General features: G+C 37.4%; 2 protein-coding genes across 2 annotated transcripts in view; one reads left to right on the top strand and one right to left on the bottom strand.

The window, feature by feature from the left end:
• Window positions 1-6145, top strand: part of atg4db (autophagy related 4D, cysteine peptidase b) — a 95276-nt gene extending 89131 nt beyond the window's left edge. The window contains exons 6-12 of the mRNA XM_079617609.1: window positions 349-622; window positions 2020-2081; window positions 3244-3386; window positions 3492-3570; window positions 3660-3736; window positions 4632-4751; window positions 5485-6145. Coding sequence (XP_079473735.1) covers window positions 349-622; window positions 2020-2081; window positions 3244-3386; window positions 3492-3570; window positions 3660-3736; window positions 4632-4751; window positions 5485-5637 — 908 coding nt within the window. The 3' untranslated portion in view covers window positions 5638-6145. The remainder of the gene's footprint in view (window positions 1-348; window positions 623-2019; window positions 2082-3243; window positions 3387-3491; window positions 3571-3659; window positions 3737-4631; window positions 4752-5484) is intronic.
• On the bottom strand, window positions 6134-13491 carry LOC307001305 (galactose-3-O-sulfotransferase 2). The gene is made up of 3 exons (XM_079617621.1): window positions 13357-13491; window positions 11322-11585; window positions 6134-9384 (listed from the first exon to the last, which is right to left on the bottom strand). The coding sequence occupies exons 1-3, from the start codon at window positions 13461-13463 to the stop codon at window positions 8478-8480; spliced, it is 1278 nt and encodes a 425-aa protein (XP_079473747.1). The 5' UTR covers window positions 13464-13491; the 3' UTR covers window positions 6134-8477.
• Between the last annotated feature and the right edge of the window lie 10483 nt (window positions 13492-23974).

The following is a 23974-nucleotide window of genomic DNA, read 5'->3' as shown; positions in this document are numbered from 1 at the left end:
TAAAACATGTGAACCAATAATAGTATTATTGTTATTATTATAATTTTTTGACAAAACTGACCTGGAATGTGAAAATACGCTGTAGTTTTTTTTATGCGTTATTAAATGGGTAATTGATACAGATAAATACCGGCCACTAACCTATATTATGCATCCCTATAATAATATAATATATTATAATCAGTCCAACCAAACACACCTTCACAATGTCCACTGTTTATTCTTAAGGTATGTGGAACGTAAAGTAAATTGTAGTGCATTAGTAGTGTCTCCTGCACAGTGTGTGTGTGTGTGTGTGCATATAAACATGCGGTTCCTCTGGTGTCTGTGTGTGTGTGCTCTGCTCAGGCTGGACGTGGCCTGCGACGCATCATCAGACTAAAGATGACCTGCAGGTGCTGGACTCTCACACACAGGACTCGGGTAAACCCCGCAGGCTCAGCCTGGGCACGGCGCTGGACTGTGGGTCTCAGGAGGAGAGCGCTCACCGCCGGCTGGTGTGCTGGTTCGGGGATCACCCCCCCGCCCCCTTCGGCCTGCACCGGCTGGTGGAGTTGGGCCGGGCCTCTGGGAAACGGGCCGGGGACTGGTACGGGCCCGCCATCGCCGCGCACATACTGCAGTGAGTCACTGAGTCTGCAACTGACAGAGTCTTACTTTAATATCGTTGATATACTATTATAGCTTTTATTCATATTTTGAATTTGTTGTTATTTTAATATATTTTGTTTTCATTTTTAGTTTAGTTAAAGTTATATTTGGGGCCTGAGCACAGACTGTGTGAGGACCATCTTGGAATCGCTCCGTTTATTAGATGTGTTTTTTTTTTTCATTTCTATTTTGTTTTTTTATTCATTTTTATTTCAATTGTAATTATTTTAGTACAGCAAGTTAAACTAAATAAAAATTAGAAACTTGGTGTTATTATCTTGTTTTTTTTGTTTATTTGTTATTTTATTTCAGATAAAAATAATTTTATTATCTATGATCTATTTTGAGTCTTACACTGACAGTCTTGCTTTAATATCATTGATATACTATTGCAGTTTTTATTAATATTTAGATTTTTTTTGTCATTTATATTAGTTTTTTTATGTCAATGGTTTTTTATAAATTATTTCAGTTTTAGTTATTTTACTACAGCAAGTTAATCTAAAAATCGAGACGCCTTAGAAATTAAATGAAATGTTGTTATTTTATTATATTTCAGGTAATGAAAATGTTTTTTATGGTTATAGTTTTAACCATTGTTTATACTAATTATTACATGCCATTAATAATTGGATATCCGGTTATATTATATGGAAGCCCATTTCTGCCTCTAAAGAAAAAAAAATCTTTGATAATTTGTAATTATGACATTAAAAGTCAAAATTGATATGTTAAGACATATTTATGAGGTTAAAAGTTGAAATTATGACATAAAAAGAAAATTAATGCATACCGGTAAGTCATAATTATGACAGTCAATTATGAGATAAAAATTTGCAATTATATAGTCAATTATGTGATTTCTTTTTTTAAATGATGACTTAAACAGTTCAAATTATGACATACTTAGCCAAAATTATGAGCTAAAAAATTGAAATTATGAAATAGTCATGACATACTAAATCATAGATTAAAAAAATCAAAATTATGAGATGTTGAATTTATGACTTTTTATTTAATAATGTAATGTCTATGCAATGTGTTTCTGTCATTATGACTGTCATAATTTCAACTTTTTTTAATCATAAGTATGATTTTTCTTTTTTTTTATGTGGCAGAAATGGACTTCCAAACTATTCTCATATCGCTGCCATTACATTTGATTTGAGTTACATTTATTTGACCATGGTAAAGTCTGCGTTGCATTGTGCCTAACATCACCCTATAAAGAAGAGTAGAGTCACTGTAACGCACGGCCTCACGGTGTATTGCATCATTAATATCTCTCAGTAGTGTTTTATATAGAAATATACGAGAGAAGAAACAGATGTGTTAATGTTCATGTAAAAGTGTGTGTTGTGTGTTCAGGAAGGCCGTGTCGGCGTCGGAGCTGTCGAGTCTGGCGGTGTACGTGGCGCAGGACTGCACAGGTCAGTGCATCTGCACACACACACACACACACACACACACACACAGTAATAACACTGACAGCAGTTCAGACCTGTTTGTAAATTGTTTTGTGATATAAGGTCCATGACTTTGACAGAGGCTCCCCATTTTACACATCAATATTCAGTTGTTCATGATTTACTGGATATGGATTAGGGATAAGGTTTTTTTTTAATCATATTTTTACTGACAAATTCTACCTGATAAAATATTTTCAAGCTTGGCATAACTAGGAAAATGTATATTAATTATAATTATACATTTCCAGGTCTTGAAATCACACTTTTCAAAAAAACAAAAAAAAACTGTTGAGGAGAGGAATTAAAATATTTTTTTTAGCCTATTTTAATGCTTTGTTTCTCTTATCTTAAAGTGACAGTAGCAGTTTAAAGAGAAATAAGTAGAATGGCTGAACCAGTATTTACTAAAACAGTAATCTGTTTATTCACAATAATATTTCAAAAAATATATTTGTACAATGTTGAGAACCACTGCTGTCCATAGATATTCTTTTGAAATAAAATGAACTCTGAATATTCCTTTAGGAGAAGATATTCACTACTACTCTCATCCAGTTTCATAACATCCCAACAGATTTAATGGATCATAATTTTAACGGCCGAGCATAACTTCTCTCTGATCAAAAACATTAATAAACATTTCAAACAAGTATTTAATCCACTATATTCCCAAACTTTTCTGTCACCGAACCCCTTTTACCAATAATATTTAATTGAAGAGATTTAAGTTAATATTTGTATAATTGTGCAACATATCCACACTGTTCTATCTGTGATGGTTTTTTTTAGTGACTGCTTTGTTTGATTTTTTTATTTTATCATATTTTAAATTTTATTAAATTTTATTTTACATGATATTATTAATCGTGAACCCCAGTTTTGAAAACCCAAACATATTTACATGAACATTTTTTGCATTAAAAATGATCGTAATACCCATAATTTCTGCCACATGTGCAATAGTTATTGTTACTATTGTAAAACTACGGTAACTTGCTATTAGGAAACACTTTACCGTACACAGTTTTAATGAGATCCACTTTTATAGTAGTAATAATAACCGTAGTAGCCAATGCTCTCTCTCTCTCTGTCTGTCTCTCTCTCTCTGTCTGTCTCTGTGTAGTGTACATTGGAGACGTGTTGACCCTGTGCGGGACGTCCCGTGTGGATCAGTCGGTGAGGTCTGGGTGGAAGTCTCTCGTTCTGCTGGTGCCTGTGCGTCTGGGGTCGGATGTGCTGAATCCCACTTACATCCACTGTGTCAAGGTATCATACAACACGCACACGCACGCACACACACACACACACACACAGTGATTGCTGTGATGCTCTGAGCTCATGTTCTCTGCTCTGTGTGTGTGTGTGTGTTAGAGGTTGCTGGAGCTGCGCTGCTGTGTCGGGATCATCGGAGGGAAGCCCAAACACTCCCTGTTTTTCGTGGGATTCCAGGGTGAGTCATGTGACGCACGTGTGACGCGTGAGTCTGTGTGAATCGCTCATCGTCATCTGTGTGTGTGGTTTTCTGTGTGCCTCATGCAGATGATCAGCTGATATATTTGGATCCTCATTACTGTCAGGCCGCTGTGGACGTCAAACAAGACAACTTTCCTTTAGAGGTGAGCGGAGATTTAAAGGAGAGGTCGGCTCAGAATGTCCTCAAAATATTCATAGTCCAAAAAAATTAGTTACAAATTATACTTGTGCATATATTTATGATGCTTGTTATAGTGTTTTTTGTACTACAGGGTTATTATTGGTGAAACTATTTTTAACATTTCTGTTGATTGAAATCAGGGTTATTTTAGTATCATTGATGATACAGTCAAACCAAAATCTATTCAGACTCCTTCAACATTTCTCACATTATCACAGTTTATTCACTATAGTTTAGGAAATGGTAATAAAATATGACCAGAAGTTATTCAATTAATTGATTTTTCACTGGTTTTGTCGGTTCTGTTAGACCGTCTCACTGATGAATTATGTTGAATATCTGTCAGCTGTTGAATTTAACTACACAATTATACAATACACATTTAGCTCAACCAATGACCAAGCAATGCTTCAGTTAGTTCAGTCTGTGCTGTAAAAACGTCCCATTAGCAATTAAAGAAAAAATACTTCAGCAAAACATGGTCAGGTCAAAGTGTCTGAATACATTTTGGTCCCAAATGTGTATAAATTTAACTGGTAGTCACTGTATGAAGAATTTCTGAGTATGTGTCATTCTATCCTCACTTACATAAATGAACTATAGTGTCCTGCACCCACTAGTAATATCAAAAATTATATCTGGTGTCTGAATAAATTTTGGTTTGACAGTATGTATATGTATATATTGAAAACTTCCTGATTGTAACATTGAAACAAGCATTTTCTGTGAAGCTGTTTTGAAACTTGCATATTACAGTACAAGTACACTTGAATTGAATCCAGTTATAATCCAGAATTGAATTCAATATATTAATGCCTGTGTTTGTTGTTCTTCTGTGTGTGTGTGTGTGTGTGCAGTCGTTTCACTGTAAGTCCGTCAGGAAGATGTCGTTTAGCCGCATGGACCCGAGCTGCACGGTGGGCTTCTACGCCCGGAGCAGGGATGATCTCCTGACTCTGTGCTCAGACGTCACGAAGGTGACAAACACACACACACACTCACTCTCACACACACTCACACTCACTCTCTCTCACACACACACACACACTCACTCTCACACACACTCACACTCACTCTCTCACACACACACACACACACACACACACACACACACACACACACACGCTGCAGAACTGAAGCATACCGGCCTTTCATTTTATAATATCCAATAATAAAATGATTATTAATGTTATACTTATTGTATAATATTTATAATACATTTCTTTGATTTAATTTTTAGAATAAAAAAAATCTGTAAAACAATAATAATATTATTACTTTGATTAGTAAATTTATTATTGTTATTATTATTATTATATAGTCATATTGAATGGGTTCTAAAAAAAAACAATATGGAAACCAAGAGAAGATAATAATAATAAAAATAAAGGCTCTTGTTCTATGGTTTGTTTACAAGCGACATTAAGTAATAAATATTAAAACATATTTTAGTTGGTTCTGTAAATCAAAATTATTATTATTATAAAATACAGATTTTTTTTATTGTACTGTACAATAGCATTATTACAAAAAATATTAATTTATTGATGTATTAAATGTATAAATCTAATTTTGATCACATATATATTTTAAGTTTATTAATATATTTATTGTTATTACTTCTATTCTTTGTCACATCTTTCACCCCTGATGAGTTTGCATCCTTGCCATATCCAACGTTCTCCTCCTCCTTCTCCCTGTCCTGGCCAGGCTCTGAGCTCGTCGCAGGAGAAGTACCCCATCTTCACGTTTGTGGAGGGTCACAGTGAGGAGAGCGCCTGCGCCTCAGACTCAGTCCCTCACACTGAGACCACAGGCCGGGTCAAAAAGAGGAGCAGCGTGGACGATTTTGTGCTCCTGTGACACGCAGACTCCACTTCCTGTTTGTTACTCGAGTACTTCCTGCAGTGTCATGTGACGGGGGCTTTCACACTCACTGTCAAGGAGAGTGTCCAAAACAGATGGCCAGTCATTAGCAGGGTTTTTCCTGCTGTTGTTTTCTGTTCTGCTGTAGCGCCACGCAGGAGGATGTGACGTGCCTTCGGTGAACAGGTGGCTAAGCAGATTAACACGAATGATGCTAATGACAGCAGACAGTGAGGCTCTCGCCAGACATTACTCTGTGTCAGGCAAACGTGGGATTTAAACACTGTGATTTAGTCTCCGTTTATGTATTTTTCTGTATAAGAGACTCGCGTTCACCAAGTCATGTTAACTTCTCTGGTAAAGCACTGAACAACACAACTACTACTGACAACATGAATTTACATTCATTATACATGTTTTTGTTTTCTGGTCCTGTTTTTCTGAACAAGCTTTTTATATATGTATAAATAAATAAAATATTGAACAGTGGTTTGAAAAACCCAGTTCTAGCTTTATTCTATTCTTAAAAGAAAAAATGGTTTTCATAATTTTTCAACCAAATGTAAAAAAAAAAAAATGTCCTTGTCACAAATCCCTCTTATTTTTTAACTCCTCCCCTCCATCTACCTGTCCAATAGAGACTGGCCTTAACATTTTTTTTTTTTTAGCCAATACAGAACTTTTCGGCCAATGTTCGGATCTGATATTGCAGCATTTCGACATCAGTTCCTGTTTACGTAAGAAAAACAAATACCAGTTTAGGGCAATGATGTCCTGATCCATACCCTAAATAGGGCACTGTTTGAGGGAACAGCCATTTGTAGTGATGTCTGAAACCATAGTTGACGTTATTGAGTGCACTCATTCAATCCCACAATGCACTGCAATAACGAGTGTACAACTGATGTACACTCAACGGCTATAATACCCATAATGCACTGTGAGAGTCGAATTAATTCCCATGTCTAACCAGAAGATGGCGCTGCAGCCGAATCATCCATGTGTGTTCGTCCATGTGGGTACAGCGTAATACAATACAGGTATAATTTCCTTTTTAATTGATTATTAGTTTGTTTAATTAAGGTTTATACATGCTAGTTTCCATGACAGAGTTCAAGATAAATCTTTTCATCTTTCTACTAGAGCTGCCAGTTTGCTAAGTTTCAAATGATTATTAAACAGCACAAACTATGCAAAGCGGCGCACTCTGTGTCTGAATTCACTCGTTTTCATTCACTCCTTCAAATGGACTATATTAGTGAACTAATGTAGGGAATAGTGAATGAGGGTTTTCGACCATTTGATGCATATTGTAAAAAAACAGCATTTATTTGACCGATATTCCAATGAATGGGATTTTTTTATTATTATTAAAAATCCATTGGATACTAATTAAATGTCTTCAAAACTTTTTGGTTTTAGTAAAATCTCCCCAAGAAATGAATGAACCTGCCGTCCTCAGATGATTCCTCTTCTTTCTGACAACAAAGCAGTTGAATGCCACAAACTTGTAATTATGACTTCAGAAGTGGGAAGTATGAAATTTCCGATAGCATGTGAAGGCAGATCCTCCAGGAGCAGGACTGAACACCTCTGGATTACAGCAAGGATGGATGTGTGAAAATGTTAAGTAGGGATGCACGATACATCGGCCATCATATCGGTATTCGCTGATATCAATGTTTAATGTTATCGGCCTGATTAAAAAAAGTTGACAGATTTATTAAAGCTGATAAATAATGTATTCCTTCAGCTGAGACTCTTCAGATGCGCACTGTTCAACATGAGGGTTTTGAGTTACTTGAAATATGATTGGAATCACTTCAAAAAAGGAAAATACGGTTCAGTGCAACGTGTGCAGCGGAAGACTGTCATATCGGCTACATAAAATTATAATGAGAACATAATATTGTGTGTTTGGGACATGGCTTTTAATGGTGAGACTTTTGTTTTTGTAATCAGGCTCTCAAAAATTACACTAATATATATCGGCCAATATATCGGTTATCGGCTTACAAATACAAAGAATTATCGGCCAAAATATTCATATTGGTGAATCCTTAATACCAAGAGTCTCTTATCCTAGTGCATCCATCAGTTGAACACATGCAAGTCCTTAAAGTCCCTGTAAAGGCAATAAAAAAAGAAAAATCTAAACACATTATAAATGTTTGAAATGTATTGCTAAAACATATTACAAAGACTGTGAAGTACTGAATTGTGGAGTTAGACCGTTAAACAGTTTTTCACCATTGCTGTGTTCAGGATTTTTTGGGCGGGGCTAAAGCGGTTAGTTTCGGGTGGACAAAACCAATCCAATCCAATCAAGCTTTGTTGGTACCATGACGCTGATGATCAACTTTCTCTGTGAACTCTTCTAAAAGCCAAACCACTTTCATCGTACCAAAAAAACCCCACGGTTGGCGCAAACTAAACTGAAATATATCTGGATATCCACCTAAACCGGCTTGACGGTATAGGCCACTGGTCTGCGAAGAGTCGCTGCTGGAGGTGGTGAGACTTTTGTTTTTGTAACCAGGCTCTCAAAAATTATATAAAAATTTGGTTTTGGATTTATCGCCAATATATCGGTTATCGGCTTTCAAATATAAAGAATTATCGCTTATCGGTATCGGCCAAAATGTTCACATATCAGTGCATCTCTAATACCAAGAGTCTCTTATCCTAGTTCATCCATCAGTTGAACATGTGCAAGTCCTTGATGTAGATGTTTTATCCAGGACTTGTGTTCAGATGGTGCATCTTGGTTCACCTCCACCAGACATTGTCTGCGAAGAGTCGCATCTGAAGCACCCAAAACCAGACCGTTTCAGGCTTCAGTCGGCCGGAGCGGCTCTCATATCTCTCCCGTACTGCTTGAAGTACAAGTGCGAGTGATACTGAAGCTCAGGCAGCATCATCCGCACGCAGAACCCCTGATCCTGCAGCGAGAGGTTCCCCCGCACCTCGAACCCCACGACGGTGACCGACTCCGTCTGCCGCGGGCGCAGCAGGTCCTCGAGCTCCGCCGGGGGAACCGACTCCCTGGAGACGCATCTCCGCCGAATCCTCTCCGTAGATTCCCTGAGTTTCTCTGCCTCGGCTTTCAACCTGTCCAACCCGAACTGACCCGCCTTCTCCCAGAACACCTGCGCGAAAAAGTCGTAGAGAAGCGTGTCCAGGACATTCCACGAGCGCACTTTCGCCCGCATGTTCTCATCAAGCTCGGTCACGCTGTTTTTGGCACGAGCGTTGAGCCGAAGGTAAGCCAAGTCCTCGTGCTCCAATCCCAGAAGAGCTCCTAACAGAACCAGGGACTCATCGAAATGCTCTGCGATCATCACCAGGTGAAACGCCTCCTCTAGTTGCGCAAGGTCCTCCGGCCAGGAGCCATTCCACTTCTGGTTGTTGAGCCCCATGTCGAAGCTCATGGGGTTCTTGGCTAGTCCGTTCCCGGGTTCCTTCGGGTCCCAGAAGGTCTCCGGAGAGTCCAGGAACGCCTTGAGTGCGGGTTTGCCTTCGCTGGCGGCGGCTCGGCGTGCGCTTAGGAACGCCGGGACGGTGGAGGTGTGGTATCTGAAGACCGACTCGAAGGTCTCGATCGGGTCTCGTAACAGCGTGATGAAGACTGTGTTCTCGGGCATCACCTTCCTCACCTGAGGCAGGTCCAAACGCATGTGGCTGCACAGCAAGTCAAACTGAGACGAACCCTCGGGCAGCTCGTCCACAAACGCCACTCTAAATCTGAAACAGAGAGAGAGAGTGAGCCAGAGTGAAGAGCTTGTTTGGTTTTAAGCTCATTAACCTTTGAACAGCATTTAATGGTCTGAAAGGGAGGTCAAGAATACATTGTTAATGACTGACTGACTCGCTTGATCCATCCACTCTAGAGAAATGTTTATTTTCAGTCTGCGAGTTATACACTTTCAAGGCATGTTTTTAAGGTAATTTTTGGGGCATCATCCATTGCCGTTTGTCTCCAATTGTCTTTAAGCACCCTAACGCTGGGAGCCTGGTTGACACCAGACCCTTCTCGGTTGTAACTGAGAGTGAGTCTGGGGAAGGTTCATTCACAGCCCATTTCCAAAGGGGACATCGCTCAAATGCCTCTGGGTGCAATTGGATAGACCTAGATCAGAGCGATCGTCATCGTGTAAAGCCCACCTCAACGTTTGTGATTGGTGCCTCGATTTGGAAAAATTGGAAATGGGCTTGAATGGGCTCTTGGCCAGACGGACTTGCAGAGCAAATCTCAAGGTTGCCGGAAGTTCGCCAGGGTTTTCCCAGGCTATAACGCTGGACTATCATAAAAACTGATTAGCATGGCATTTCTAAACGTTCATCTTTCAGAGTAAAACGTAAGTATAGCGTTATATTATAGTAACAATTTTTGTATGCTCTTGTGGGCTTGCATTTTTATTACATTTGTCAATTGGGACCCTAGATTGATTAGCATATTTAGCATGCTCCAGTTAGCACAATGCTGTAATTAATTTGCTGTCGAATTTGATCTTTCTCCATTGAAAAGTAGCGGTGTGTGCTAGCAAACCAATATTCAAAAACATATCAATCATACTGTAAGTAGTTCATTATATTATAGTAGATATGTTTTGGAGGCTTTTATGGACTTATACTTTTCTTAAATTGTCTTTTGGTACCCTAGATTTATTAGCATAGTTCAATTAGCCCATGTCGTTACAAATGCATCTCTTTCTATTGACAGTCATTCAAAAGTAGCCGTGGATGCTAACAAAATATTTCATTATATCATAGTAGATATTTTGGAGGTTCTGAAAATTGTAAAATTAACATATTTTTCTTACATTTTCTTTTGCTACCCTAGATTAATTAGCATGGTCAACTTCATGCTCCATTTCATCAACTAATTTACTGCCAGATTTATCAGCCATTTAAAAGTAGCCGTGTACTGTATGCTAACAAACCAATTTGAAAGCAACACATAAACCGCATTTAATTTTCCCATTCATTGGAGGCGTTTATGGATTTTTAATAGTCTTTTGGCACCTTAGACTGATTAGCATGGCACTAAATGGCCATCAAACACATCTTTCTCCATTGACAGCCATTTTAAAATTAGCCATGTAAGTTTTTCATTATATTATAGTTTATGTGATTTGGAGGCTCTTACAGTGTGAAAATGGACTCATTTGTGGACTCACACAGATATTTCTCTCCATCTTTGACTCTTCATAGGCTCTAGTTGATCTGCTACCTTGCCCAAAAACTGTGAGTAACCCACTTCTAGAATAACCAAAATAACCTCGAATTTGGTTACGTGTTGTTTTTGCCAAAATAACTTGCGAGATGTATGATATTCCATCATGTTCGCGAGATGTATGATATTCCATCATGTTCGCGAGATGTATGATATTCCATCATGTTCGCTAAGTCAACAGTGATTACAAGGTGTTTGGTTTCATTTCTTTGACATGATCTATGCTATTTATAGCCCACTTATAGTCAAAACTGATTCATTGTAGTTTTTGGCCAGGCAGTGCATGAGATGGTTGATATCCCATCATGTTACCAATGTCAATAATATCTACAAGATGTCAGTATAATTTCATGACGTGGTCAATCTGTAGTCACGATTAAGCTATTAGATGTCTTTTAAATGCAAAATTGCTTCAAGATGCATTGTTGGGGAAGTGATCTCGTACCTGTCTGGATAGTTGAACTGGTAGGTGCGGTGTGGAAAGGCGAAAGTGGCGCTCTCTCGTTCCCCGAGTCGAAACAGTATGTTCTGCACGGTGCTGCTGCCGGTCCGGTGTGTTTTCAGGAAGACCACGGGTACCTGGGCTCTCCTGCGGCGCTCGGCTCTGGCGGTCGGTGTGTGTTTGGCCGGTTGGTGTGGGATTGGAGTGTGTTTCTCCGCAGCTTTTCTCTGGCTCCTTCTGTCTGATGTCGGTCTCAGTTCATGAGTTCTGTAGGGGGAACCTTCAGGTTAGATGTGAGCTTTTCACGTGGCATCGTTAGGCTCTGACCGTGCTATTTTAGTATCAGTAAGATTTCCCATTGAGGGACATGCCTCAAAAGATATTCCCTCGAACCACAAAACAATTGCACATGACTACTAGGATCTGTTAACCGCTTTAGCTAGTTAATGAATCAGAAAGACGGCAACAATGGAAAGTGCTGTTAGCTTAGTTTTTCTTGTGTTATTGTTAACATGCTTAAATGTGCAGTAGATGCAAGGGATGTGAGTTGAAGCAGAAGTTGACTTCAGTGAGCAAGTAGCACATACTGTAATATAATAGGCAAAATTAAATGTCTAATAAGCACTTACCAACCAGGTTGGATTGCAAACTATGTTTGAGTACAAATTACATGTTTTCAAAATTGTGAAATTGACTTTTTGGGGGGGCACCCTAGATTGATCAGTCCAATTAGCCCAATGCTGTTACTAATTTGGTGTCAAATGAATCTTTCTGCATTGACAGAAAGATGAATTTTATGTAGCCTATATGACAGACTTGCGCTGCACGTTGCACTGTATTTTCCTTTTTTGGAGTGATTCCAATCATGTTTCAAGCAATTCAAACACTGCGCATATGAAGTGTCTCAGCTGAAGGAAATAATCCATTAATCAACATTAATATATTGGTGAATTGACCATGTTTGCTTAAAGGAATAGTTCACTTAAAAATGTATATTCTGTCATTGTTTTCTCACCCTCAAGTTGATCCAAACCAGTATGAATTTCTTTCTTCTGCTGAACACAGAAAGTTCTGTAACCAAACAGTTCATGGACCCCATTGACTTTCATAGTAGGAAAAAAACATACAATGAAAGTCAATGGGGTCCATCAACTGTTTGGTTACCGACATTCATCAAAATATCATCTTTTGTGTTCAGCAGAACATAAGATATGTATACAGGTTTTGGAGCAACTTGAGGGAGAGTAAATGATGACAGAATTTTCATTTTTGTGTGAACTATCTCTTTAAAAAAGTAAGTTCACCTGACATTCATAAAGTTGTTCCAACTAAACTTATTTAAAATACTTCATATTCTAAGTAAGTGGAAATTGGTAACTCAAAAAGTTGAGTGAACATGTACTTATCAAAAACTTAAAGTAAGTTCACCTTCCAACTAAACTAAACTTAAAATAACTTTAAATATGTCAAGTTGAACATACTTAATATTTTAAGTAAATAGAACTTAACTGAGTCAGTGCAGAAAGATAACTCAAAAAGTTAAGTTGAGCGAACACAATCGTTTTCACAGTGTAACAAAGTACGAAGTACAAATATATGCAACCCAAGCACTTACCACAAAACCAGGCCGGATTGCAAACCATGTTGAGTCCAAATGACCTCTTTTCTAGTGTGTTTTCCTAGTGCACAACCACTGTTCAGAAAACAGCTTTTGCATCAACCAAAGAAAGAAACCCAAAACCCATGAGCTTTTTTTTCATGCAGACGCTGTGGTTCACTGATGTGCCACATCAATCAGACTAACCTAACACTACTTAAACTGAGTGTGGTCCACACCAGAAGATTTGCAAACCTTCGAACCTTCATCCAGAGAACCAGCGCTTAAAAGTTTTTGTCCTTTTAGTTTTAGTTAATAACCCCGTGGCTTTGTTTCCTAATGAATGCATGATATGTAACACCTTGAATTAGTTTCGGATAACTGCATCTGCCTCCTCTAGTTGGGTTTATCTGCCAGTGTTGCAGTATCTGAGTGTGTTACCTGTTGTTCTGCAGGGAGTGTGTGGCCAGGAGCGTCAGCAGCAGGAAGATCAGCAGCGCCGCCAGTAAAGCGCTCGCCCGATGCCTCCACAGCCAGCGCAGGCCCATCTCCACTAACAGCTCCTCCGCTCTCTGAGTGTGTGAGGATCTGTCAGCCTCCTCTCACCTGTTTAATCCTGTAGGCCGGATCAGGAAAACACACCCACACCACCTCACACACTCCTCACGGCTTCTCTCTCTTCTCACTGGGATCTGTGTGTTTTGTTGTTGTTGTTTTTAAACAGGTTGGTTTAACATCATGGTCTAGTTAGCCATGTAGATGGTATATAGTGATGCTGTAATGACACCGTGAGGGCAAAAATCCCTGTGTATTGCGATGAAATACATTAATTATAAGCAACAGATTTATTGCAAATATTTTACTTTATTTTGTAGATATTTTTTTTATGGAAGCTCTTATATTTTGCCTTCACAGATCAGGATAGTCACTAGTGAAGCCGTTGAGACTGTCATATATGTCTCCATAAATTGTAATATGTTAGGGTGAACGAACATACTATAATTTATGATCAGTGACTCTGTTGATTCTCGTACAGGCCGACAGGAAATAAGACCCGTGTCGAGTTTGATGGCAGCCGTGGAGGATCTCTGATGCAGCATGTGTTCAGACTGAGATATGATGAATATGTATCAATGGCGTCCTCTAGTGGTGGGTGAGTTATCTCAGCATTACTCTCTTCTCCTTCATAAGTAGGCCTAATTAAAGGCACAATATGTAAGATTTTTGGATTAAAATATCCAAAAACCACTAGAACAATGTTTTGTTGATTTGTGTACTTTCATTATCCCAAATGTTTCTAAGAATGTTTAAATACAGAGAAATTAGCAGTTTTAACCAGGACACGGACCGTGTCCATGGTTATCAATGACATCATATCCGCGTTACCCTCAATTTCCGGTTTTATTTTTTAGAAACCATGGAAACACCAAAGACGCTTCAATATATGATGTCTTTTATTAGACAGGTGAGCAACTGGTTGGATACATTGATCGACAGAAAATGTATTGACTAACACAGTTAGTCTTTTTTTTTTGTACATTGTTTTTTTTAATCTCGAGTATCATTTTTTACCATGCCTAAAATGGATTTAGCTCACTGCAGTGTGCAACAAGTGTTTCATATAGTAGCCGGCGAGCGAACGCACAGAGTAGCATTATAACAACTTTCGACACACTCAAATGTATCTAATATGATAAAACAGCGCTGCGTTACCCCACATACGCCTTTGTTTTCAATAAACAACCTCTAGTGGCGGGAAATTACATTGTGTGCCTTTAATCACCTATCACGTTTGCACGTTTGTTCATCTAAAGCAGAAAATGGAACGTTTCATGCCGTAATGCCTCTGTTATTATTCAAGCTAATTTGCATGGTTTTTTTTAGAAACAAGTGCACATATACAAATAAATTCTTTTTTGAAACTACAATTACCTAGACACTTAATCAGGAATTCACCCGAAACCAAATTCCAGCTTCACTCGATCAACTTGTAAAATCTAGTTGTTTTGGTTGTACTTGGGTAATTATTACCTGTAAAGAACATACATTTCACCAATAAATTAAAAGAAAGTTTATTTTGACGTTGTTTTCCTGACATTTTAAGCACATTTTACAAATGACTGTAATGCACAATTATTTAAATTGTAATGTTTTACCAATGCAATACATCATAATAATATCCTGCCTTATTTGTTTCTTTGTTTATAGTAAATACATATATATTTTAATTACATTTTTGTTTTTTACAGTAGTAAAGTAATTTAATCAACATAAATTAATTTCATTAGCTACATCAAATAAAAACATTGACAATTTAAATAAAATGACAGTAGACCCCTGAATCTCTTTTAAGCTAAATAAATAATAAATAAATAAAAAAAATTCATTTGAATTTGAGGTGAAATACAGTGTGAGCTGAAGATGTTCTTGACTGGTTTCACGAGACTCTCCCACGCTCGCATCCTTTACTACTTTTGTATTTTATTACAAGAGTTGATCCACTTATTCACTCGTGACAGTTCATGCCAACTTTAAAGGTCAGAATTCCCAGCATGCACGACTGAAAATATTTTAAACCCTCACTTTTCTGAGGCTTTCATGCATGAATGTGTCGCTCATCAGACTCCACACCTCACTGGGTGAATTTCACCTCAAGACACAAATCATATTTTATATAAGGAAACATATAAGGTCTCATTTGTTAACAATGAGCATATTTTTACTGCATTTATTTATCTTTGTTAATGTTGGTTTGTAAAAAATAGGCTACAATTATTTATTGTTTATGCATGTTAATTCACAGTGCATTAACTAATGTTTACTTTGGATTTTGAAGAACTGTTAGTATTAACTAAGATTAACTAATAAATGCTGTAAATGTATTGTACTTTGCCAATTCATGTAAAGTAATGTAGTTCACAAATTATACCTTTTTAACAAGTTTTTTTTGCATTTGTGAAATTTTTATAAGCACATTTTCTTGCAAAATTCTCATTACTGCAACAAAACAATATATTTTTCATAATACATAAAATTTTAAAAATTTTCTCAGTTATGATACATTTTTTTCCAGCACTTTCTACAGTTTTTTCTAAAAGCATTACAATTATTTACAGCTTTTAGTAGGTTGATGATGCAGTGATAAGCAGAATCATGGAACTTGTCGTCATGCCGATGGATCTAATAATGTTTATGGATGAGTGAATACATGAATGTTTTTAACATGACTGTGGTATAAAGCAGTGCGCGATTGCTGATGAGAGACAGACATCAACGTCACACGCGAGTCCCGCGAGCCTCGCGGATATAAAGGAATGAGGACATTTAATTCTAAACTACACGCAAGTGCTGTATTAATACTCACACAGGTCAGTTTATTAGACGAATGAAACTTGTGAGGTAACGCAGCGCTGTTTCACTCGCTCTACACTATCACACTAAACTGCATTTGAGTGTGTGGAAAGTTATAATGTTATTTGATGTGTTAGTTTGTTGTCTGTATGAGATTAGCAGTAAGCTAGATCAACATTAGAATAACATACTGATCATATTCTAACATTTCATCATGTTGAGCTATATAACATTGATTAGTTTTATGTACATTTGCTCACCTGTCTAATAAACTGCATGCAAGAGCGGCGTCTCTGTCAAGTCGAAGTTAGTCACGCGGAGCTCTCGGCATCTCGAAAACGCCACGCTGATATTGATCCTCGTTTTAGTTCTCCTTTTTTCCCCAAAGTCTGCTTGCCATGGTCCATAATGTTTGAATGAAACAACAACAGCGTGAGCGTGCCGCTAGAGGTAACGCAGTTGTCCACGTCTGTTGCCATGGTTACTATGGCAGTATGCGAGGAAACCAGGGATAACGCGGATATTACGTCATTGACAGGCGACAAGTGAACAGGAACGGGCACTATTTAAAATTGTGAATTTCTCTGAATTTACAAATTCTTGGAAACATTTAGGATTAATGTAAGTACATAATTGAAATGCTAACACTGTCCAAGTGGTTTTTGGATATTTTGATACAAAATTCTTACATATTGCACCTTTAAAATAATGAGAATCTGGGGTTTAAATGTCATTGACTATCATGAAAACAATGCCAGCATGCAGAAAACCTAAACGGTTTTCATTTTCTTCATGCAAAATGTAACCTCTTATTTGTTCTGTTGATTTTATGTTGAATACGAGCACGTTTTTGACAGGTTTCTTGAGATTCTCTGGGTCACTGAGGTTACCCTTTCAAAAGATTCACCTTGTGTACCTTATTTATCCCTAAAGGGTGCATATTAGTACCTAAAAGGTACATATTATTACTTAAATTGTACATACTTTTTGACCTGGTATATCCGCCCCAGTTTTTGTACCTTTTATACCTTGATATGCGTTTGACCTTCTGCAGAGGTGAAGGGCGAGGCTGGAATTTTCTACACTGCCATTCTAGAGGAAAGTGTTAGAAATATGTGTGGAATGACACATAGCTCAAGCCACATGAACAAAGGAAACAAAGTGATTGATCGGTCCTGTCTGATCAGCAGGTTTAGGTGCGTTTCAGAATTTGCTTACACTAAAAGTGAAGTGAACTGACAAGATGTTTGCAGCTGATAAGTCTCTGTGGTTTAAAGGACAGGACTTCCACCCTCCATCATAAAACATCACTCAGCCCACTCACTGCTGATAAATACACACTCTCACACTTTCACAATGCACAAACACACATTGTCGTTATGTGCTGATAATGTTGTTATTGGCGTTATACATACTTTTACCTCTAACACACATCAGGCCACTCCGCATTCTTCAAAATCATATATATACTGCTAATAAATGTCATTGTTATCGGCAGCTACTGAGATGACAGACGCTAAAAGGTTGTACAACAAGCACTACAGTTTAAATGCTTTAATAATCATCAACATCTACTTAACCAACAAAAATATTCCAATCTTTATAATAATTTTTAAACATCAAAAAAAGAATTATTCAGTCAATCCAGTGAAATTTCAGATAGTACAGCAAATTATACGACCAGTAAGTCATGGCAACTTTCATTTTTACATTACTTTAACTACCGGTAATCAAAATAACTTGCGTGTCGATCCAAAATAACCAAAATATTTTTTAATTTCAATGGAAAGATTGTACTAAATAACACTTGACAGATTATTTCTGAAGTGAAAAAAAAAGTATTAAAAATGTACATTTATTGTTGCGGAAAATGCACAAAATAATAATTATCAAATTTTATATTACATGTATTTTCCAAGAAAATCAAAGCCATAAATCTAAACAAGTTGTGTCCCAAATTTTAGGTTGATATCTCAAAAAATGAGATCTGTTTTTGACCACGAACAAATGTGACTATTTATATATAAATGGTAAATGAATGAGTGAAACGGTGGATGAGTGGGCGAATGTGAGGCAATATGTAAAGCGCTTTGGTGGCCATATAAATGCAGTCCATTTACCATTTATATATACATATACTAATATACAATCTACATTATACTGTATATACAAGTGGCAAAACTTTTATCAAGTTTCGTACCATTCCGATGAAGTAAAACTTGCAACAAAAAAAATTTTTTGGTCAAAAATGACCGAACAGCACCAGAGGGTTAAGCAATTTCAACTTATTAAAAATGTTATACGAGATTCAGCTTTTTCAAATTAATTTTATTTTAATTCAAGTTGAAATTACGTGTACAGCCAAGTTGATTTGAGTTTAAGGCAGTTTGAAAGTCAGAAAGTTTGAACCGATTTGAGTTGTCTTTTGTTTTTGTATTACACAGTAAATCACTTGACACTACAGGTGAATAAGGTCAACATTTTTAATTAATAGATCTCATCATAATTGTCCCAGTTCAGTAATCACTGTACATATTAAGACAATTGTTTTGTTACTGAACTTTTCTGAAATGTTGTTTAAATATGCAAATGTGGCATTGCTTATATTTCCAGAAGATAAATCTGAACATTGGATAAAGCCAGATTCAAAAAACTTGTTTAATTGTGTTGACACATAAGAGCTAAAGGTTTTTACAGAAGGGATCTCTTTTTATCACTGCATAAATCAGAAAATACTGTAAATCGCCAGAAAAACACATTTTCCGCATGTTTTTGGTAATAAAATGTTCTATAAATCAGTGAGAATCATATATGAAGAAACCCCTCAGTAAAAACCTTTAGAATATAGACGGGAATAAAACTGTTAAGTTTGATGTATATAAGAGATGCTGAAGTGGATTGAATTATTGTAGCAAAGTAGACCAAAATCTCAAAATGGACCAGAGCATGTAAAAACAATGGTGTATAATTTAAAAAAAGTTGTGATATTGACTTAGGAAAAATAAGTAAATGATAATCTTGCAACCATTGCAATGTGCCTGTTACGTCTCCCTATAGGGTTAATAGGGTAACTAACATAAGTGTTAAATTTAGAAAAATTAAGAAAAATAACTTAACAATTTACCAACGTAAACACTCTATAGCAACGCCCTAGCAACCACCCACTGTACTCTATTGCCGTGCTGGTGAGAAGATATAAATATCTAATTATCTGTATAATTAAATCATTATTTGTTGTTGTAATCCGTCATCTGTAATTAGTTGGTGGAGTTGAACTGATGTTTTGTGGTGATGTATCTGGGACGAGTCTCTCCCTGTAGATCTGAGTGTGTGTTAGACCTCACATCATTACATATGCAAATGCAATGCTGTGTATTTAGTCTAGAATGACAGTAAAACTGTTCTTTAGTGTTTGTGAGCAGAACCTGCAGGGCATTGAGAATGTTTGAAGAAAAACCTGAACAGGTGCGATCATCATTTTATAATCTTCATGATGTTTCTGTGTAGTTTAATAAGATCATTATATCATATTGGGATCCAGAACCTGTCCTGTATTCTGATTGGTCCAGAACAATAATCAGAACAATTAATTGTGGTGTTTATCAGCTTCAAACGCAGCTCATCCAATGAGAATTTAGAGGCTGAAATTATCTAGTTTTTGTATCGTTAAAAGTTATAACATTTTTACTTTGCACAGGAGAGACTGTGATATCATGATGGGAAACAGGAAAATCTGACTATTTTAAGATTGATAGCACAATGTGTATTATATGCAAACATACGATTTTTTGAAAAAAAGCATTAAGCTCCACCTCTAAACATAAAAGCATAAGCAGATCGTACAAATTCATACGAATTAGCCAGCAATTCGAGAAGGGAATAACTGCAGCCTGGAGATTTTCAAAACGGGGTGTGGCCTCCAAAATAGGGTGTGGCTTCCTCCCATTGGCAGATAGGCACATGACACGCATGCGTGATTTTTCCACCAATCTAGTTCATTGAGTTCAGTGCAAACTCCGCCCTACAGCCGATTCTACAGTGCTGATTTCCTACACAGTGCAAATGCTAAAACAAATAACCCCTAAACCTACACCTTAACCTGTGAAATTAAAAGCATGGCGGGATTTGCACTGAATGGCGTGTTAAAGAAAGTTGCAGTTCAAGAAATAAGCAGTTAAAGGAGAACTCCGGTCAATTTTAACATTGAGCTCAATTTTTAGTAAATTTGGAGTGCTGTCAATACAGAGAACGACAAAAATCGATGTTGCCCTCACCGTTATCCTCTTTTTTTTAAATTTTCACCCTATTGACTTGAATGGGGCAAGTTTTAAACCTGGTTTTATCCTCTTAACATCCTTGATGTGTCATACAAGTGCCCAGCCATGTTGAGTGATTCCTTCAGAGTGAACACGAGTGAATCTGACTGCAGTAGATGTGAAAGATATGAATAAAAATGATGTTAATTCAACAAGCGCACAGACCTGTATTTACTTCCTGTTTTCGGTCAAAGTCCAGAGTAGTCGACTGTCGAGTTCACACGTGTGATCATAGGTAACTAGCAACAGTGGAGACTCAGACTGTCAGCTGTCAGCCGAAGACGGTGCTGTGTGGTGTTTTGAGAATATCAGCTCTGATGGATATTTGTAAAAAAAAAAAAAAAATCTTATTTACCTATGATCACGCACGTGAACTCGACAGTCGACCACTGTGGACTTCGACCGAAAACAGGAAGTAAATACAGGTATGTGCGCTTGTTGAATTAACATCATTTTTATTAATATCTTTCACATCTACTGCAGTCAGATTCACCATGTTCACTCTGAAGGAATCACTCAACATGGCTGGGCACTTGTAATGACACATCAAGGATGTTAAGAGGATAAAAGCAGGTTTAAAACTTGCCCCATTCAAGACAATAGGGTGAACATTTTAAAAAGAGGATAACACGGTGTAGGCAACACCGATTTTTGTCGTTGTTCTCTGTATTGACAGCACTCCAAATTTACAAAAAATTTAGCTCAATGTTAAAATTGACCGGAGTTCTCCTTTAGTAAGATTATGCGATATGAGATCGCCAATCCGGGCAGTTCCGTAACTCCCCAACCGGACCTCATTGGACAACAGCACTTTTTTAGTTGCACCCAGCGTCACTGCCCCCTCCTACCCTGCGAATCTCGAAGAAAAAAACGATAGAGTTAAAAACCTTCCCAATACGCTACGAGTACGAACGCCACTGGCAACAAGCTCTGTGTCAATGGTTAAAGTGTTCACGTGCGGAGGCCCCGCCCCATTTAGGAGGCCCCACCCACTTTCTGAGTCCCGCCCACTTTTGGAGTTCACGCCTATTTTGGAGCTCTCCGGTTTGCAGTTATACCTACTTGACCATTTCGCCAAAACGGAAAATACTTACAAATCGGCATGAGGTTGTGTTAGCGGGAAGCGAGCAAAGTGGGTCCGGTGTGTGAACAGTGTTTGGGTCAGGATTGCAGTGGGTGTGTGTGTGTTGTCTGTGCTCAGGTATGTAGGTACGTGTGTGTGTGTGTGTGTGTGTGTGTTGTCCATGTGCAAGTATGCAGGTGTGTGTGTGTTTTAAGTGCCTGTGTAGGGTGTGAAGGTGACACACCTAGTTCAACAGTAACACAATTTCCCCTCACTGTTCATCATGACAAACTGTGTTTTAAGCCCAGAAACGCCACTGATGATCACAGATACCAATATGCAAATAAACACAGGTGATGTCACACATATAGGACGGGTCAAACATTCCACACACATGATGGTCCCGGTTTAATGCAGTCACACTGAACTAGAGCGATTATGACTCGCATTCGCAACCTGGATTGATTTTCAGGTTATTTTATCCACCAGTGTAAATGCATGTTGATTTTCAGCCATGAAAACAAAACAAAGTCCCGTCCGTTTACAGTACGTCTCTAATGCTTCAATTGATTGTCAGGTCATTTAAAACATATTCTCATTTTGAAAAGTTATCACTGTTAATCATAAATCAAATACAAACGTTGCTGTACATAAAATGCGAAATATCATAATACAAACGCTTTAATAGAACACCTTTGAATAATTGTCCAGTTTCTGTGTTGTTCTGCATTCTCATTATTAGTTATGATCAGTTTTTAAATAGTTTTCAGAGCTGATTTTAATTTGTAGAATAAAAAATTAATATTAATTAAAATAAATAATAAATAAATAAACAAATTGGCACCATATTCAAAAAGAATCCTGCTAAATCTTTAGTGTGTGTGTGTGTGTGTGTGTGTGTGTGTGTGTGTGTGTGTGTGTGTGTGTGTGTTATCCGTCTGTGTTTGCTTGTAGGGTGGATATATTACTGGATTGAATCCAGATTCAATGTTGTCCAACATTAAAAGCAAATATAATCTAAAACGCATTGAATATGCAAAATAAATATTTTGTAACGCCGTCTAGGATAATCCTCTTCTTCCATATTCAAAACTTAACAGATGTGTAAGTTGTAATACTGTAAGTACAGTAAGCGGCAGGCAAGTATATAATAATATATAATTTAGAATTCAAATGAATAGTTCCAAATTCTCAATTCTGCATTTGATGAGCCGCGTTTGGAATGTTCAGTTCAACATTCTACAGTTTACACTGAATTGTTTTATTCTGATTATTGATTTTGTGATTAGTTTCATAATCATTGAGCCTCTCAACAGCTTCAGACACAGTGATTCTCTACACGTGCTCTCAAAAATAAAGGTTTCCTATTATGTTTATTTACATTTTCATCTTCCTTTAGTATCTGCAAAGTTCCAAAGCACAAAGTTCTACTCTACATCAGAGTCAGTGTTTCTGAACTCCTGAAACGCCTCCATTGTAGTCTTGAGTTTCTCCCGGGAACGAACACGTGACAATATTCCTCATTTAAATAATTAATATGCAGAATAAAGGGGCGGAGCCTTGTTTGAGTTAGTTAGTAGTGTGTTGAAACTGGTGGTTATGGTAATTAGGGGCGGGACATTTCCCAAACACACTCCACTTGACCAATCACAACACACCATTCCAGCCGACCAATCAGAGCACAGTGTGCTTTTCAGAAGGAGGGGCTTCATAGAGACAGGAACTGATCAGTGTTACTGACAGACTGGGAAGAGAGGAGCTGCAACAATGGAGAATATGAGGAAAATAATGTGTTTTTTGAACATTCAAGCTTGAAAACCTGTTCTAGAGGCTAAAAAACTAAGACTCAAAAGGGCATAATAGGTTCTTTTTAAAAACACTGAATGTTCAAAGAAATATCTGCCAGTGGGGTCATAAAAAAATCTAAATTACGTAATTAAAAGGAAGAAGTTTAACTCCATTCGCAGACTTTTCTTCATGTTTTAACCATTAAAATTGCTTAATTTCGTATCAAATTATTTAGAAAATTCTAAGTAAATGCATCTTGATTTTAGAATGTTTAGATGTTTCTTACTGGAAAACGAAACAAAAGTACTTTTTGCATTATTTGTGTAAATGTTTCTTACATAATGCACCAAAAATAGTTAAGTCTCTAATCACTTCTGGTTTAGTTGTAATGACTGTTCCTCTCATTGGAGACGCCCTGCGGCCTAAACACACTGAAGAGCTCAGCGCTGAAGCTGAGAGCCGCATGTGTCGGGCAGGTTCGATCCTGAGCCGTCCTGGCTTTGGTCTGGCTATGACCATGAATATTCCTCTCTCAGACAGA

Source organism: Phoxinus phoxinus, assembly GCF_949152265.1.
Source record: "Phoxinus phoxinus genome assembly, chromosome: 1".
NCBI lineage: Eukaryota > Metazoa > Chordata > Actinopteri > Cypriniformes > Leuciscidae > Phoxinus > Phoxinus phoxinus.
Note: the sequence above shows the minus strand (reverse complement) of the source record. Positions and strands in the feature narration are given on the sequence as shown.

Excerpts from the sequence above, each read along its gene's own strand:
- LOC307001305 (XM_079617621.1), bottom strand. The coding sequence starts at position 13,463 with ATGGGCCTGCGCTGGCTGTGGAGGCATCGGGCGAGCGCTTTACTGGCG. Across the intron at positions 11,586-13,356 it reads CACTCCCTGCAGAACAACAG|AACTCATGAACTGAGACCGA; the intron begins GTAACACACTCA and ends TTCCCCCTACAG. Across the intron at positions 9,385-11,321 it reads CAGTTCAACTATCCAGACAG|ATTTAGAGTGGCGTTTGTGG; the intron begins GTACGAGATCAC and ends TCTCTGTTTCAG.